A 17752-nucleotide genomic window follows, 5' to 3' on the forward strand; every position below is an offset into this window, starting at 1 on the left:
AATGTTTTTACTATAAACATCTGCCTCATTTAAATAAAGTGATGATTTTTAATATTCCTACCTACTATTTCCTACAGTGTTTTAAAATGAATTAGTTAAAATTTAAATCTCCATAAACTTGGAGATTTTTACACACACAAGTTTATTTATTTTATCAGCTAAACATTGATTCTCAAGATAGGGAATGATATGCAAGCAAAGCAAAACTTTATCCCATTGCTTTTTTTTTAACTTTTTAAAAAAAGTCAGACTATCTGCCTTGCACTGCACATGCAATTAAAGGAGGGCTTGAGATTTAAAGGAGCATATTTGTTTTTTTAAAGTTTGAAACAGCTCAAAAATCTAAAGACTACTTTTGTATTTTTCATGAATAGCTTTTTTAAAAGGTCACCATTATTATAATGAAAGCAACTTCTTATATTTCCAATCAAACTTCATTTTAAAAAACTGTCACGCTATCATTCATATCTAAAACTTTTCCTTTCTTTTCTTTTCTCTCCTCCTCTCTCCCTCCCTCCCTTCTTTCCTTAATGAACTCATAATAATGAGTATGTGCCAGACAGTGTTAACTCATTCAGTTCTTATGGCAACCCTCTGAGGTAGGTATTCCCATCATTCCCATTTCATAGATGAAGAAATTGAGGCACATATGGTAAAGTAACTTGCTCAAGGGTACACATGTTGTAAACAGCAGAGCCAGGATTCAAACCCATGCCAAAGTGAAGTAATTTTTTTAAAGTTTCCACTGTTTCTAAATTTTTTGTCATTACTCTTTTTTGTTTTTTAGAGAGGGAGGAAGGAAAGGGGGAGAGACAGAGAAAGAGAGAGAGAAATGGATGTGAGAGAGAAACAACAATCAGCTGCCTCCCTCACACACCCTGGCAGTCTAGGTAAGTGCCCTGATGGGAAATCAAACCCGAGACCTCCTGGTGCACGGAACAATGCTCCAATCAACTGAGCCACACCAGCCAGGGCTCTGTCCTTACTCTAAAATTTCAGCAACTAAAAGCAATGTTTGTTTTCCCTTAAACCACCAGGTTTAAGAAGTATGAGGCAGAGGAAAGGGGCTCTGTTTATCAAATTAGTGTGGGGGGAAATGACATGAGTGTGTACAGGAAAGAATAACAACTGAGGCAGAAAATAACACATTCAGTTTAGGACAAAGTTATTTGGAGGTACGTGAAGAACATACAAGTAGAGGAGGTTGGTTAGCAGGTAGATGTGCTAATCTGAATCTTAAAGAAAGGGGACATCTGTGCTGGAGTGAGAGGAAAAACTGGAAGGCTCCAAAGAACAAGTGAGCCTTGAAGGGTGGGCAGGATTCACACAATAAATGGAGGAAGGCAGTCTGCACTCAAAGTAGTAGAAGCAGGTTCGTGGCAATATACAAGTTTTGGATTTGGCATGAGGCTCATATAAGCAGAAGCAGTTTTGGTAGGTCAGAATGTCTCCTAGGTAAGAATGTGAACTCCTTACCAGCAAGACAAACCTGTGTACCCATGTTCTTTGTATTTTGCAGAGTGAACAAATATCAGGCCAATATATAATATAGGCCTCATTTTAATACAATGAAGTCTAAACCTATGAAACTGAAGATAGGCTAAACCTATTATACTTCACGTAAACATTTCAAAATGCATTTATGTAAAGGATTATTAGGAGCTATTTTTAAAATTTACATGCCTAAGAGGGTTTTAATCACTTTAAAAATATACATGTGCAGGCAGACACTTATTGTTAGACATTTACTATTCAACTGAGGTTAACTTAAGGCATATTTGAGCACCTACTATGGGCACAGTGCATGCAGGAAAGCCTTAGAGGGAGAGAGCATAGCCTTGCATATTCCTCCTGCCTATGGAAGGCATATCTGGTATCTCCAAAGCTTACTCTGATATAGGGCATATTTGTCCTGCCATATTGGTTCCATTAATATCAACCAGAGAACCTTGCAAAAATTTTTGGTAGGGTGCAATGTAAGCTAGCTTTTGAGAAAGTGTGGGATTGGGTAGAAAGTTAAGCAGAGGACTGGACACTCAGTACCAGGAGAGTAACTTATGCAACAATATTTGGCTACATCAATTAAGAACCATGCCATGTGCCTCTATAGCTTATGTGTTAATGACTACTTTATGAATATTTAGAAAAGAACTGCCTTTCCTTCATGTCTCTTTACAGTTAAAACTTATTTAATAAGGAGTACAAGTATATCATAAACATTTTTTCAAAAGTTACAAAAAAGGACATATGAAAAGTCTCCCTCCTAACCAGATGTCATTTCCAGAGACATTCCTCCTGTGATACTCCATAAAACTGCATTTTTAAAAAACTATTTTAAGCTTAGATTTTCTTCTAATCCTGACTGGCATTTCCATGATTTAGTGATTCTTAAATACATATAATATGTGATTCTTTTTGTCACATCCACAAAATTTGCACCAAGACTATTGGTATTCTATAATCTAGGTTGGAGTTCAAGGCAGGAATACAGGTTTATAGGTTCAAGAAAGGAATACAGATATAAAAGAAAAAGCCTGGATCTTACCTTTCAGGTAGTATAACTTCAGTTTTTTTCATATAAGATAGAATTTTCCTCTATTCTGCAAAACTTCTGTTAAGTCAAACAATTTATCTAATGTCCATTAAAACACACACACACAAACACATGAACCCTGCCTATGCGCAGGTCCTTCATAATCTAACAGCTTAAATCACGAAACCAAACTTGATCACGCTGCCTTATATATTAACAGTTACTGAGCCATACTGTATTGTTTAGAGTTGTGGTCTCCAAAATGTGTTCAGGTGCTCCAAGGCAGAGTATAAGGCAATCCTTTGGGGTGTACAAAAAATGAGAACTTGTCTACTATTACTTTTTACTTTCAAAATTTGTACTACGACAAGCTTTATCATCTGCATAACAAATTAGTATACTGGTTCATGTATAAAATTTATAAAGATATATATTGGGAATGCATATTCAAATATATTTTGCTAATGAGGGTATATAATCAAAAAAGTTTTGACTGAGTCTCTAAAGTTTATGATGTGCTAAGATGAATGGAATAGACAGAAAACATTGTAAATGGGACAGATCAATGCTGGACTAGACTGTAGATTTTTAGAAGGAAAACTAGGTAGCTAAATTTTTGATATGTGGTTCTTTTCAACCATGTTACCTCTGTAAAAATTACTGAAAATGAAGTATATGTACCACAATTAAGGACATGGGCTCTAAACTCAGACTGTCTGGTTCAAATTCTGACTCCACCACTTACTTTGGGGAGGGCTAAATATGTATAAGCAGCTTTTTCAATGTCTGGTAGTTACGCAGTCAAAATGTTAACAATTATTAAATAAAAAGAATACCATTTAACAAACGTTAGCTTTCTATAGAACTGAAATGAAACAGCTGAGTCATGTTTTAATTAGATAACCTTTTGGAATGATGCTTTTTGGGTCTGAAATGTATTTAAACAAATTGAAGTGTTTTTCCTTCTTTTTTTTACCAAAAAAAAATCCCCTCAATATCACTGCCATGAACTATTTTGTCTTGGAACAGCTAATGTAAATTAAACACTGTCAGTCCCTAGCCAAACGGATACCGGAATAACTGTATACATTATATCTTCTTGGCTCTGCTTTTATGTGGAACATGTGTTTATATTTTGACCTTTTGTCTTTTTTAAAAAAAATACAGAAACATTTTTAAATAGCAGCAACTGGAATAAATTTTTTTTAGTTTCCAAACACATTAAGCTACATATGGCAGAGGCTATTACTGAAACATTTATAAATGTTACACCAACTGTGTTTATATATCTAATTTTCTAAGATTGTTTTGTTTTCATGTAAGCCATGACCTACAAATTTTAGATCAAATTCTTTCCACAAAATAAATACACAGTGGAATACTCTGAGTCATTTTGAACTTCTGAAACACAAAACTTGCCCCCATAAAATAAAGATAACGATTGGCATCGTACTGAGATTTTTATATGGGGTTTTGTGACTGTCCCAACCATACCTAAATGGTATGGATAAGAGTGGAAGGACAATAAGAACAGGGCCAAGAACACAGTAATAACTCATCCAATTCAGAAAAATCCCTGCACTCTTTTTTCTTTTCAATTGTCTCTTCTTAAGCAATGCAACAATAAAATCTAATATGAGATTCTGCTGCAATGAAAAAAATCAATGAGAAAAATGAGGAAATTCTGAAGGCAAAAGTACAAAAGTACTTCTCTTTAGCCTAGTGATTTTCAACCTTTTTCATCTCATGGCACATGTAAAACTAATTACTATCTGTGGCACACAAAAAATATATTTTTTGCCAATCTGACAAAAAAAGGTGTAATTTTGATTCTTTCACACACTGGGTGGCGATTGTGTTGGTTGTTGTCATTTTTTTATTTGGCAATCTAAGGAAAAAGAGGTCAGTGCCCTTGACTAGTCAGATATTGCATGTTTTAAAAATTCTTATTGCACAGCAGTTGAAAATCGCTGGCCTAGCCTTTTAAACCTTACCTATCACCTTGATGGAAGGCCGAAATAATTTGAAACATGTAAGTTAATATAAATAGCACTCAAAGTGTAAGCGATAGTTCTATGTACAAGACAACCAAAACCACCTGGCCAGCATGGCTCAGTGGTTGAGTATAGACCAGAGGTCAAAGTTCGATTCCCAGTCAGGGCACATGCCCGATTTCAGGCTCGATCTCCAGGAGGGGGCGTGCAGGAGGCACAGCTGATCAATGACTCATCATTAATGTTTCTATCTCTTTCTCCCTCTTCCTCCCTCTCTCTGAAATCAATAAAAAACATATTTTAAAAAAGGAAGAAGAAAAAGACCAAAACCAACTAAATTTGGATAAAGAACTTCTCTGGCTCTCGGCTGCTCCACCTATTAAATAGATTACATATACTACTTATGAAACAGTCTCTAACAAAAGGATTGATTCTTAAGCCTAGAGATTAAAAATTTACGAAAATAATAATTTTTTTCTTAAAAAAAAAAAAAAAAAGAGTTGACTCTCAAAAATTTCTGCAGTGAGTGGATATGTGAATCAGCAAACCATCCTACCTTCCAATTTTAAAATATTCTTTCTCTAGGTCTCAAGCCCCTTTCTGGTATCATGTGACTCTAGACACTAATGAAGTAGACCCTGCAGTCAGTTACTCAATCTCCTTAACTGAACTCCTTGCTGTCAAATACTGCATCAATCCCAACTTCTCCCATAGGCTTTCTCTACTGCTATTATTCTCATTAATTTTATTCTCAGTAATTTTGCTACAAATAAACTCATTGATCAGTTCAAAGTTCTCTTGCTAGTACTTACAGTTTTTTAAAAAAACACATTTGTTTTTTGACACAGTTATGAACAAAACCTTGACAGCTGGAAATTTACTGGAATCTACGAAATGAGATTTGCAACAATAAATAACCATTAAATATTTACTCCAGTCCCACCCAGACATAGTACATTACTTCATGTGCAAGCTCAAATGGAAGCTCGTAACTATCACATTAAATAATAGCTAAACAGTTTGATTTTTAAGATAAGTAGACACATAGGAGTATCCAATGCTTCAATTTTTGTTTAGGTATTTTCATTCCATGCCCTCTCTTCAAAGTGTAATTCACTCAAAGAACCGTTCACAGTCCCAACTGATTTTATTCCTCTCTCTTCCTCACTCTTTCTCTTCTGGTTCCTCCATCCCTCACTCTTCTTGCCTTTCTCCCTTCACCTCCTTCCCTCCCTTTTCTTAAAGCCTAAAATAAAAGATGGATAAAAGTTTGAGAAAGGACACTGTTTCAAGTCCTTTGATTTTCTAATATCAATCCTAAAGCAATTCACTTAATATTATTATCAAAATTAATAATGTTCTTGTCCTGGCTGGTGTGGCTCAGTTGATTGGAGTGTCATCTCGTATACCAAAAGATAAAGGTTTCGATTCCTGGTCAGGGCATATACCCAGGTGGTGGGTTCGATCTCTCTTCAGGGCGTGTGCAGGAGGCAGTTGATCGATGTTTCTTTCTCACCTTGATGTTTCCCTCTCCCTTCCTCTCTTTAAAATCAATTTTTAAGAATGTTTTAAAAAATTAATAATGTTCTTAACCATCTACTTTGAAAATCACAATTACCATCTATAACTAAAAATATTTTTTTAAATCTCTAATACTATTGTTTTATGCTCATAAGTAAAATAATGGCTTCAATATTTTAGCCATTTGTCATGAATGATGTAATCCATTTCAAAAGGATTTAAAACTGCCACGTAAAGTTCTAATAGCCAAAGAAAATTAAGTCTCATTAATTAAAAAATCCTGGGCTCTTCGCTACAAATTACGAGTTGAAAGGACGTGGAGTTGTGTGTTTTTTTTAAATATATATCTTTATTGATTTCAGAGAGAGGGAGAGAGAGATATAGAAACATCAATGATGAGAGAGTCATTGATCGGCTGCAGCCCACAACCCGGGGATGTGCCCTGACCGGGAATCGAACCTTGATCGCCTGGATCCTAGGTCGATGCTTAACCACTGAACCACGCCCGGCCGGGCAGGATGTGGAGTTTTTAACTGTACAACATACCTGCACATTAAATCCTAAGTAGGACTGCACATAAACTCATTTCCTACCTCATCTCTCTAAAAAGTGCAAATACTAGATTGATTTCCAAATATCAAGTTGCTATCCTGCAAGAAAAGTTTACACTTCTGTAAGATTTCAGTTAATGAGATAATTTGTTTAATATGCAACCAATGTTTGCTGTGTGTACTGCAATGTTTGCTACGGGCCTTACAAATATTAATCTATTTATCCTTATAACAACTTTATGAGGTAAGTACTATTAGTATGATAACATGTCAACAGGCCTAGCACAGCACTTCATACATAAAAGAAAATAAATGTTGTTTGAATTTAAAGTTAATCCAAAAAACCTGAATTTCATAAACATTTTTCAAACCAATTAAATGTATTTAAGAGGTTGATGATATAAGCTATTTTAACTTTCAGTCAGTTGCTTAAGATAACTGCAACAACTAAAATTTCTTCAGTCATATGTTGACAGTTACATGCAATAGGAGGCAAGAGCTGAAAATTGGTTGCTTTGTCTCATAATAATCTCTAGTTGCCATAGAGAGAGCAAGTTCTTATATAAGGGCACACAGAAGTGAGCCTAATAAATCAGCCAAAGCAACAATTCTTTAAAGCTATGATTGCTCTCTACAATTTCCTGCTACCAGTTAGACAATGAACTCAACAGATAAACATATTTCTTACGCCCAGTATGAGCACAGTTAAAATATTTCCACAGCAGATTCTTGGGAAGTCAATCTGTCTATTGCCCTTACTGCTTTGCCATCACCTCATTTTAGGAAGACCACATAAACCATTTCAACAGATGAATTTTGACTTTTTTTTTTAATCCTCACTCGAGGAGTGAGGATATTTTTTCCACTGATTTTAGAGAGAGTGGAAGGGAGGGGAAAAAGAGGAGGGCAGCGAGAGAGAGAAACACTGATGTGGCAGAGACGTATCAATTGGTTGCCTCCCACATGCGCCCCCGCCAGGGGCGAGGATAAGACCTGCAACCCAGGTCTGGGCCCTTGACTGGGAATCAATCCCTCCACCTTCCAGTGAGCAGACCGACGCTCTAAGCATTGAGCACACTGGCCAGGGCTGAATCTGACTTCTATTCTTCAAGTTACAATGAAGCTTTAGTTCTTCTAATTCTGTATCTAACAGATATTTGCTCATAATCATCTAAGAAAACTTTTTCAGACACAATTATTCTCAACTCTCCTTCAACCATTTCTTCCCACAGTAAATATGTTTTCTCGCCCAGCCAGGCGTGGCTCAGCGGTTGAGTGTCGACCTAAGATCCAGGTGATCAGGGTTCGATTCCCAGTCAGGGCACATGCCTAGGTTGCAGGCTAGGCAGCTGGTCAATGACTCTCTCATCATTGATGTTTCTCTCTCTCTCTCTCCCTCTCCTTTCCTCTCTCTGAAATCAATAAAAATATATTTAAAAAATAAATAAATATGTTTTCTTAGTCTCCCACTGCCACAACCACTAACCACCACAAGCTCCAACTTTCCACTATTTTGCATGATTTTAAGGATCTCTTTAAATTGTAAAAAATCTAAAGTAGATAAGATTCTCCCACAAAGATTTGACATAGGTCAGAGTCAAGAGGATTAAGTCATAGTTTTTAAATGATAAATTTATATTTATATACCTTTGACATGCATATTAGGAATAGTTCTATATTTTTGCCTTGCGTATCCACTTTGAATTCTAGATCTTTTTCTTCCACAATATAGAAAATTACTTCCATATTTTATATTAGTTTATTTCTCTCCCAGGTTGACTGCTTTTCATATATCCATATAATTAATTTTGTTCTGGCCATTTGTCAATTTATCAGGGTATTTTCAAATTTTATTTATTTAATTTTATAATTTCAGCAATTTCACTGAAGAAATTATTGAGCAACACAGATCTCACAATGGTGCCTATATAAAACCACTACAGGTATTCTCTTCCTTTCAAAAGTCATGTTATACCACTTTGCTTTTATAAAACCTGCAATTAGTGCATGCCTGCTTTTACTAACTGAAAAAAATCCAAAAGGATTTTTGCTTTTATGAAAAAAGGAAGAAAGCAAAAACTGTTCAGCATTTGTTTTACAGCAAGCTATTATAGAGGTAGTGTGTACCCTGAGTAAGAGAGGTACTGCTTTCATTATATGTTAGTGCTATTTTAAGTTTTATTATGTTAGTGTTATTTTAAGTTTTATGGCATGATTTAGTAGGTTATTTTGGGGGTCAAAAATTTTCCCATATAAATTAATGGTACAGTTGACCCTTGAACACCAAGGGTTTGAAATGCATGAGTTCACTTATAGCAGACTTTTTCAAAAAATACTTTAAATGTATTTTCTCTTCCTTATGATTTTCTCAATAACTTTCTTTTATGTAGCTTACTTTATTGTTAAGGACACAGTATATAATACACATAACATACAAAATACGTGTTAATCAACTGTTTATGCTGTCAGTAAGGCTTCCAGTCAGCAGATGGCTATCAGTAGTTAAGTTTTGGGGGGAGTTAAACGTTACACATGGGTTTTCAACTGCATGGGGGGTTGGTGCTCCTAACCACTCCCCCTTCCTGTTGTTCAAGTCTTCACTTTATAAAAGATTTCAAAGGAATGCTCTACTTTCAGATGTGGACAACCTGTAATTACCATAGATTCCACTATAGATTGATACTAATCCGACTCATCAGCCTATAAACTCTAAACCCTTCTAATAAATTCCAAGTCTGGGGAGACTACCCTTCCAGAAATGACAGGTCAAGCTTTATTCACTTTCTACAGGATGGGCAAGAAGGAGGCAGAGTTTCCATTATAGTTTTTTTCAAGACTTCAATAGTGCCCTAAAAGGGGGATCACCATATGCCATTATTCTAACACCTAAAAATTGCCCTTTTGACCAGAATTGATAGCAAACTGAAAATAGAAATTAGAAGTGATAAAATTCTAACAAAATAGGAGTAATGGGAAAGCAATCAGCAGAAGAGTAAAGACCACCTTCAGCCATCTATTTGACCTGGTGCTATCAATGGCTATGCTCCCAGACCCTCGCTGGTTTGATTCAACCACAGCATCGAGAGGTCAATGTCATATGCCTGATCCCTATGTGAGTAAACGAGCACTAGTTTTATGGTCAAAAACTTGCCTATTTATCCATCCTCTTACAAATACCAGTACTTGTCCTAAAGCCACTCATGAAAATGGACATGAACCAATCAATGCAATTTTATCACCATTACTGTAAAAATAACCAGGAAAATCTGACCTGTGTAGTTAGCCCACAGCACAAATTTAATTTAGGAAGAACTCCCTGACATGCTTAGATCAGAGATATGTAAGAAACCAGGCTCTGTTACTTACTAGCCCTCTGTGTGACCTTGGACAAGTTAATTTTTCAGGGCTTTAAAGATAAAATACATTAAGGTAGAGCTTGACATTAAAAAAAATAAATAAATAAATAAACTCAGATGATGCTAGCCCCACCACCTTCCAGAGATAAAAGCTGGGAGTTAAGAGTACAGAGATGGAGCCAAACCTACCTGTGTTCCAATCCTGGTTTTGCAGCATACTAGCTGGACAAGTGACAGTCTTATCTTTCTCATAAAGCTGGGATAATGAAGCATTTAATTAGTGCCTAGCACACACCAAATGTCAAGAAATGGCATCTATTTTTTAAATTGCTAACACGAGAAAGGTATCATCATCATCACTGCCTGCTGATCAATGTTTCTCAAAGTGTGGTCAGGGAGCTGTGAATATCAGAAAGACTGGGCATGTCTGTGGGAGGAAAAAAAAAAATCCCATGTCCCAGCTCAACCTATTCAAAAAAGTTCTCCAAGAATGGTACCTGGTAATATTCATTTCTGAATCAAACTTCCTTGAGATGCATACTAAAATTTAAGAATTACTGATCAGCTGATCTTGTGCTGTGTCACAGTAAACTAAGGCTTATCTTCTAGTACTTACTCTTTACCATGCTAGGAGAATTACCCATCATGTTTTGTTGTTGTTGTTTTAATATATTTTGGCATTGTTTTGGAACTACGTATTAAATTGATAGGCTCACTCCTGCTTTGTTTTCCAATGGCACTATGACTTTTTTTCCCTCTCTGACCAGATGTTGGCACACTATGGCCTTGGTCCGAAGCCAATTTTGTATAACTCCAACCTCCCAAGGGAATATGTGTTCAAAGGGTTGTTTAAAAAAAAGAATATGCGATAGAGACCAAATGTTGCTCACAGTCTAAAGTATTTACTTCTCAAACCTTTACAAAAGTTTGCTGGCCCCTTAGTAACCTGTAATTGTGTGGGGTTTTTTATCCTCACCTGAGGACATATGTTTACTTTTTTAAAAATTGATTTTAGAGAGGAAGGGGAGGTAGAGAGAGAGGGAAAGAGAGGGGGAGAGACAAACATTGATGTGAGAGAGAAACATCCATCGGTTGCCTCCCATATACATAGTGACTGGGGATCAAACCCTCAACCTAGGTATACTCCCTGACCAGGAATTGAACCCTTTTGGTGCATAGGATGACACTCCAACCAACTAAGCCACCCAGCCAGGGCACCTATAGTGGTTTTTAAACTCCAGTCCCAACACAATTTACTTAAAAAAAAAGATTTGAGTATAATAGAAAATATTAGATATTTAGTTATACTAACATATTGTACTGACCATATACAGGTTCTTTAACAAGTGCCTTGATTCTTAATTTCCTCCAACCTTGGAAACTAGTCCTTTTTTTCTTTGTGTGTGCATGTGTGTATGTATGTAGACATGCATATGTTGGAAGCATAAAAAGAAGTATTAGATGCTTCTGCCTTTTGTGCCATCCACTAATGGCTTCTCCTCATCTACTTAAAATACGTATTCTTTTATCTTTTTCTTGTTTCTAGTAAGAAAAGCATTTGATTAAATTCTTGTGCAAAAGGAACAATTAAGACTGATATAAAAATTTTTAAGTAACAATCTTTCCCTTATTTTCAGGGAGCACTAATTTCCAGGGATTTTTGTGATTGTTTTGAACGAGCTAAAAATATATTAATTTTATAACATATTTCAACAATTTTGCAAAGAAAAGAAACACAATGACAAGAAAATAACACTTGAAAATGTTTTCATTATATGAAATGCACTGCAGGCACACAAACCACAAGCAGTGTAAATAAATAAAAGCTAGTACAATGCTGAATGCATGTTTGCCTTATACCACAAAGAAACACTTGCACAGTGCACACCATGTTCTTTCAGCTTGGGATGCCACAGAGATGGGATTTACGCATTTGTGTGAATATAGAAGATTGTAAATTTGCTTGTGTCTGTGTGTTAGGAAAAGAGGGTTGTAAGCAGAAGGGGTGGGACTTGCCAGGAGCAGCTATTTGAGAAAATTCCTTTTTCTTTCCCATTCATTCTTTCTAGCTTCAGTGTCTGGCACAGTCCTTACAATTACTCACTGGCTTTTCATTCTAAAGACAACTAACAAGCTTTCAAAAACTTCCAACAGTGTTTTTCACACACTATTTTTTTAAGGCACCGAATCATTCAATATTTGTTTTATACAAAAAACAATTAGCCTGTTTCCTCATTCCAAAGACCCCGTGTGTTACAGGCTCAAAAGGATCCTTTGTTGTGTGTTCAATATTAACACAACGCTTCGGTATTGGCAAATTGGAAAATAGATTACTTTGTTTCCAACCCAGTATCAAAGCTATTACCATAAATTTTGTTTTTCTCCAATTTTATGCTCCTTTTAGAGAATTTGCTCTCCTAACACCCCTCGCCTTCTCGCTTTGGACACTCCATTAATAAATATAAGGGTTGAAAAAGGACGCCAAGTGGGCCAGTTTCCTTTATGCATAATGGTATCCGTCCAGAGCAATTAAGTCCAACCACGGCGAAAGTTGTCTCGCAGATGCCCACCCCAAACCGGCCGTCCTCTGCCTCTCAGTCCAGGATCAGAGAGGGCGGGCGGGCAGAGGACCCTTACCTTTCAGCTCCCCACCTCCAGAGGAGGGGACGAGGGGAAAGGCATGACAAGAGAGCAGAGTAGGAAGGTGGGCGAATGGGAGACAGAAATGGATGCTGAGGGGGTGGGCGAGATGGGAAGGTAGAGAATGCGGGGAGAGGCGGGTGATCAAAGCTGCGGGATTAAAGAGCACGGGGGGGAAGGCTGTGGGGAGGGGGCGCGCAAGTGGTCGATCCTCACCGTTGAACGCTCCAGTATCCGCGGCCTCCTCCTCCTCCTCCTGCTCCCCGTTCTCGGAGTCGGTGTGCATGGGCTCCTCGGCAAAGTTGACCCCCTTGCTGGGGGTGCCGCCCCCGGCGGAGCCCACGTCCGCCCAGGTTTTGCCCTCATGGCCAGAGCGCGCGGCGCCTTTCCGCTCGTTCTCCTGCTGCAGGCGCGTGAAGTGCTGCAGCGCGAACTCCAGCAGGTCGGCGGGCTGGTGCCTGAGGACCTCCACGGTGAAACCCTGCAGCAGCTCCGTCAGTCCCGCCGGGATCTCGATGCTCATCCTGCCTTCCGGGCGGCGGGCGCCTGCGCGCCGCCCTCGCCCCCTCCCCGGACAGGCCTCGGTCCCGCGGCCGCCCAGCAAGCGCGGACGGAGCTGGAGGCGCTACTGGCTGAGAGCGCGGCGCACTGGGCCCGGCGGCCCCGCTGGCCCAGCGCGCGGACCCTCCGTGCAGCGGCGGCGACTGAGCGAGCGCGGCCGGAGGAGGGCTGGCAGCATCCCCGGCTCCTCCCGCTCCCGCGGCGCGGCGGACGCTCCTCTCCCCCGCCCGAGCCGCCCCGCCCCCGCCCCGCCGCGGTGCACACGACGGAGCGCCGGAGTGCGCCCACGTGACCTCCGGAAACCATGGTAACCCCGCCGGCGGGCACCACGCATTTGCCAGTCAGTTGGTTTAGCGGCTGAGGACGCTGGTGGGTGCTGGCGGGTTTGCTGGGAACCCTGCTTTGGCGCGCGGCTGAGGCGTGGGGCCCCCCACCCAGTGCTACCCCTCCTCCCCCACCAGCCTCGCCTCGCAGTCCGCCTGCCCCACGCCCGGGAACCGGCGGGCCACATGGGCGAATTCCCACCAGTCACTCACCACCGGGAACCCACGCAGAGCTGGTTCCGCGCGGTTTGCCCTGAAACTTCACTCTCCACCTCGGTAGCGGCATTTTATTTTTTTCCGAGAATCTAGTTGCATTGATAAGTGTTGCTAATGTCTTTTGTTTAAAGTCATAGAGTGATACTGGTTCTGTTTTAGACGAATTATATCCCCCATCTTTGTGACACCTTCCTTTTTCTTTCACCACATTTTATCCAGCCTTTTTAAATCCATCCTGTTTATTATGTTTTGCTTTCATGATACTATTCCATTTTCCACCCTATGCATTTACTACTATTTATTGAAACAAATGCGCCATTTATTGTGAAGCACCTATCAAAGTTAGTCGATACCCTTCAAATAGGATAGTGCAGGAACTGGAATAAAATGTCATTGTTAGGACAGATCGCCCCAAAGCAAGAAAAACATTGCTTGATTAGACTCTTAGTGTTTATTTTAAAACTTTCCCTTAGGCCTTGACTGATTTTGAATGATATCTCCAAAAATAAGAATGCTTCAATATAAAGAGAAGTAGAATTAGAGATGTGTACTTTCAAAGTAGAAATCTTGACTTTGAAATGAGGCTAGTTCTGCATGTTTACAATTTTGAATTATAAAATTATCTTTTGCCAATTAAATGCTATTTAAAAGAACATAGTTCATTTTCTGCAATGATTACCATATTATTGTAAATAAAATATTTCAAGAGCAAACTCACTTAGTTGTTCTGAGTTATCTTTCTACCCCCCAAAAAAGAGTAAATACACAACTCAGGAAATTTAGAGACTAGAAATTGAGATGTAACAAAATACTCCCTTTTATAAAAATATATCTTGATATTAACCTTTTTTAGTAATTCAACCTGAATTCACTCCGTGAGTGAATGTTTTCTCTATTTTCATTCCTTTTCAACCTCACAATAATGTTTTTAAATATAGTAATGTACTTCCAAGTTTCAAGCATTTTAAGAGGCAAGCTTTTATTAAATATGATCTCACTGCATGGTCTACAATATTAGTCAAACTCTAACCATATAAGCATTATTATCTTTGTAAGTCTAGACAAATTTGCATCATCTGTGTTTGTTCATGATGTTTTTATTAAGTTTAGCATTGTTTGCATGTGACAGAAAATGCAAAATACAGTAACTTAAACAAGATAGAAGCTTATTTCTCTATAATGTAAAATATAAGCAGTTCTGGGCTGTTACAGTGGTTCCATAATCATCAGGCACCCTGGCTCTTTCCAGCCCCCTACTCTGTAATCCTCAGTTTGTGGCCCCAAATTACTGCTCCATCTTTATTTCAGCCAAGAGGAAACTGGGAAAGAGAAGGGAACTTGCTCCCCCCCCCCCCCCCCCACATACACATACCATCTCTAAGGACACTTCCAGGGTGTTAAACACACCTAATAAGTACTCTTATATCCTCTTGGCCAGAACTTAGTCAAGATGGCCACATCTATGGTGTGACAAATTGCATTTTCCAAAGGTGGCTGCAAAAATGTCTTCTGTTCATGTGCTCTTCTACAGTGTGACTGTACCACTCCCCTACCAAGAGTTGAAGTGTCAGTTCCCCTCCTCTGAATCTGGATGGGCTTGTGACTGCTTTGATAGAAGTTATTCCAGCATGACAGAAACTGCCAGTCCTGTCATTCTCTGTCTGAAATCCTGACCCACAGAATCTGTGAGCATGATAAAACGGTTGTTTTAAGCCTTCAAGTTTTGGGGTAATTTGTTACACAGCAATAGCAACTGAAACACATGGCTATAAGGAAAACTTGAGAATGTAATCTTTATTTTGAGTAGTCATGTGCCAAGTAAACATTTGGAGATTAAGGGGAACCAATTCTGGTAACAATAACCAATGTCTGTCACAATGTTTAACACCCTTTCCGCTGGAAATGTCAGGAGGAAAAGCACTCTTTTTCCAAACATTTACAAGAGCCATATTTCAAAGTAATATTCTACTTTGTGTCTCAAAATACATTTAGTCCTTTTTGTGAATTTACTGCCAGGGTCATGTGGCTGTCTTTAGGGGTGTAGAAGTGAGTCAAGCATGAGATGCATAATTGGTTAGATGCCGTCTCTCATACTGTTATATTATACAATAGTATAATATTAAAAGAAGACATGTTGGATTTAAAATATCTTTGCAAACAACTGTCTTATAACAATATTTGTTTGCATCAATTCTTAAATCAGCAACCATGACCTGAAAAAGTAAAGGTTGGTCATGATATTCCTATTATGTTAATATTGTTCTCAGAACAAATGTTCACTGTTCAAATCATATTCTGGCTTTTATTCACTACCACATAACTGTTTTGATAATGTTGTGTGATTTCCTTTGCTTTCATTTTCAGAATATTTCCTTTTGAACCTTGGAATACAGTGACAGTAGCTTATGGGGACTATTTATCTTTGAATTCTTTAAAAGAACATCACTGATATTGATTCTTTGGTTGTTGATTTACAAAGCAATTTGCACTAGTTTCTCAGAGAATCAGAAGCAATTGCAAAAGAACTCCAAGAGCTCAGCATTGAAATAAAATGAGAGTGCTACCAAATTTGTTTTCACACATGAGAAATTAAAAATATTGGACAGAGACATCAATTTGTTTACATACAGCTGCCAAAACAGGACAATAGCATGGACAAGTCAATAGATTGGGCAAGCTTTACAATGGATAATAGCTATGACCAATCAATCATACAGCATTTATTATCAATATTTAAGACATATCCTGATCAAGTGTCTCTGTTACAAGAAATATATACCCACTCAAGGGAAAAAAATAGACAAATTGAAAGGACACAGGGGCTGTGCTTGCATAGGCCCCACTGTGGCCATCACTGTCAGTTTTATATACTTTAGTAATTCAGCATTAACTGTGGTTTTGGGTCTCTACTTCATATTCTCAAGGGAGAGAATCCAGTTAGTTGGTCTTGACCATCCAGTGGGTTGGCTGGCCTTGAGTGAGAAGTTCTCTCCTGGTTAGGTCAGTGTGGCCAGTGGGATGCAGGATAAAGATGTGGCCAGGTAGTATAAATATGTGATGAGACCAGCCTCTTCAGCAGAGAGAAAAAGAACAAAACATGGGCACTGCAGGTGGTATATGCCCCTCACAACTTTTCTGCTAAAAAAAGATGGTTACCTCATAACCTGAAAAATCTTGTAAACAGTTGGACTAAGACTAAATAGAAAGTTTAATCTTTAGATACCGCTTTGCAAAAGATTGCCTCTGGAAGACCCATTCTCAAACTTTAGCAAGCCTCAGAAGTGCTTGCCTAGCTTGTTTAAACTCAGTTGCTGGCTCCACCCCCTGATTTATAGATTCAGTAGGTCTGAGGTGGGGCCTGGAAATTTGTGTTTCTTTCAGACTCCCAGGTGATGCTTATGGTGCAGGTCTAGGGACCACATATTGAGATCCACTAGACTGGATTCCCCAAAGAAGAGTTTTACTCATACAGAAAAACAGCTGCTTGAAGTAACTTTTTTGCTTTACATCAAAGTATAATTTTTGGTTGGCTAAATTAAAACTAAACATAGCTTCATTATTCTGTTCTCCCTTAATGGGTCTTGAAAGTTAAAGAAATCCTCAAAAGCAACAGAGAATATATCCTTCAATGGTACATTTCATAAATGGAATATGGGTTTCCTATTAAGGACTAGGTTGGACTCACAAGTTGATCTCTGCTTCCTGAAATTCCACTAAAACAGTAGCTAAATGAATGGGGAAAATAAAACTGTAAACTCATAAGGACAAAAGAACAAGGGAGCCATAATGAAATTTACAAAAATAATAAAAAAACTTTAATTATCCAGCCTTAAAAAGGAGGGAAATTCTGATACATGCTACAACATGGATGAACCTTAAGGACATTATGCTAAATAAAATAAGCCAGTCAAAAAAAGACAAACACTATATGATTCCACTTATATGAGGTATCTAGAGTAGTCAAAATTTTTAGAAACAGAAAGTAGAATGGTGGTTGCCAGGAGCTGAGGGGAGGGGGAAATGAAGAATTGTTTAATGGGTAAAGAGTTTCAGTTTT

At 38.3% G+C, this 17752-nt stretch overlaps 1 protein-coding gene across 1 annotated transcript in view; it reads right to left on the bottom strand.

Moving 5' to 3' along the window:
* The window catches only part of PRKAR2B (protein kinase cAMP-dependent type II regulatory subunit beta), a 101522-nt gene extending 88404 nt beyond the window's left edge, over positions 1 to 13118 (bottom strand). Inside the window, exon 1 of the mRNA XM_016204765.2 lies at positions 12812 to 13118. Coding sequence (XP_016060251.1) covers positions 12812 to 13118 — 307 coding nt within the window. The remainder of the gene's footprint in view (positions 1 to 12811) is intronic.
* Between the last annotated feature and the right edge of the window lie 4634 nt (positions 13119 to 17752).

Source organism: Miniopterus natalensis, chromosome 10 (genome assembly GCF_054644295.1).
Source record: "Miniopterus natalensis isolate mMinNat1 chromosome 10, mMinNat1.hap1, whole genome shotgun sequence".
NCBI lineage: Eukaryota > Metazoa > Chordata > Mammalia > Chiroptera > Miniopteridae > Miniopterus > Miniopterus natalensis.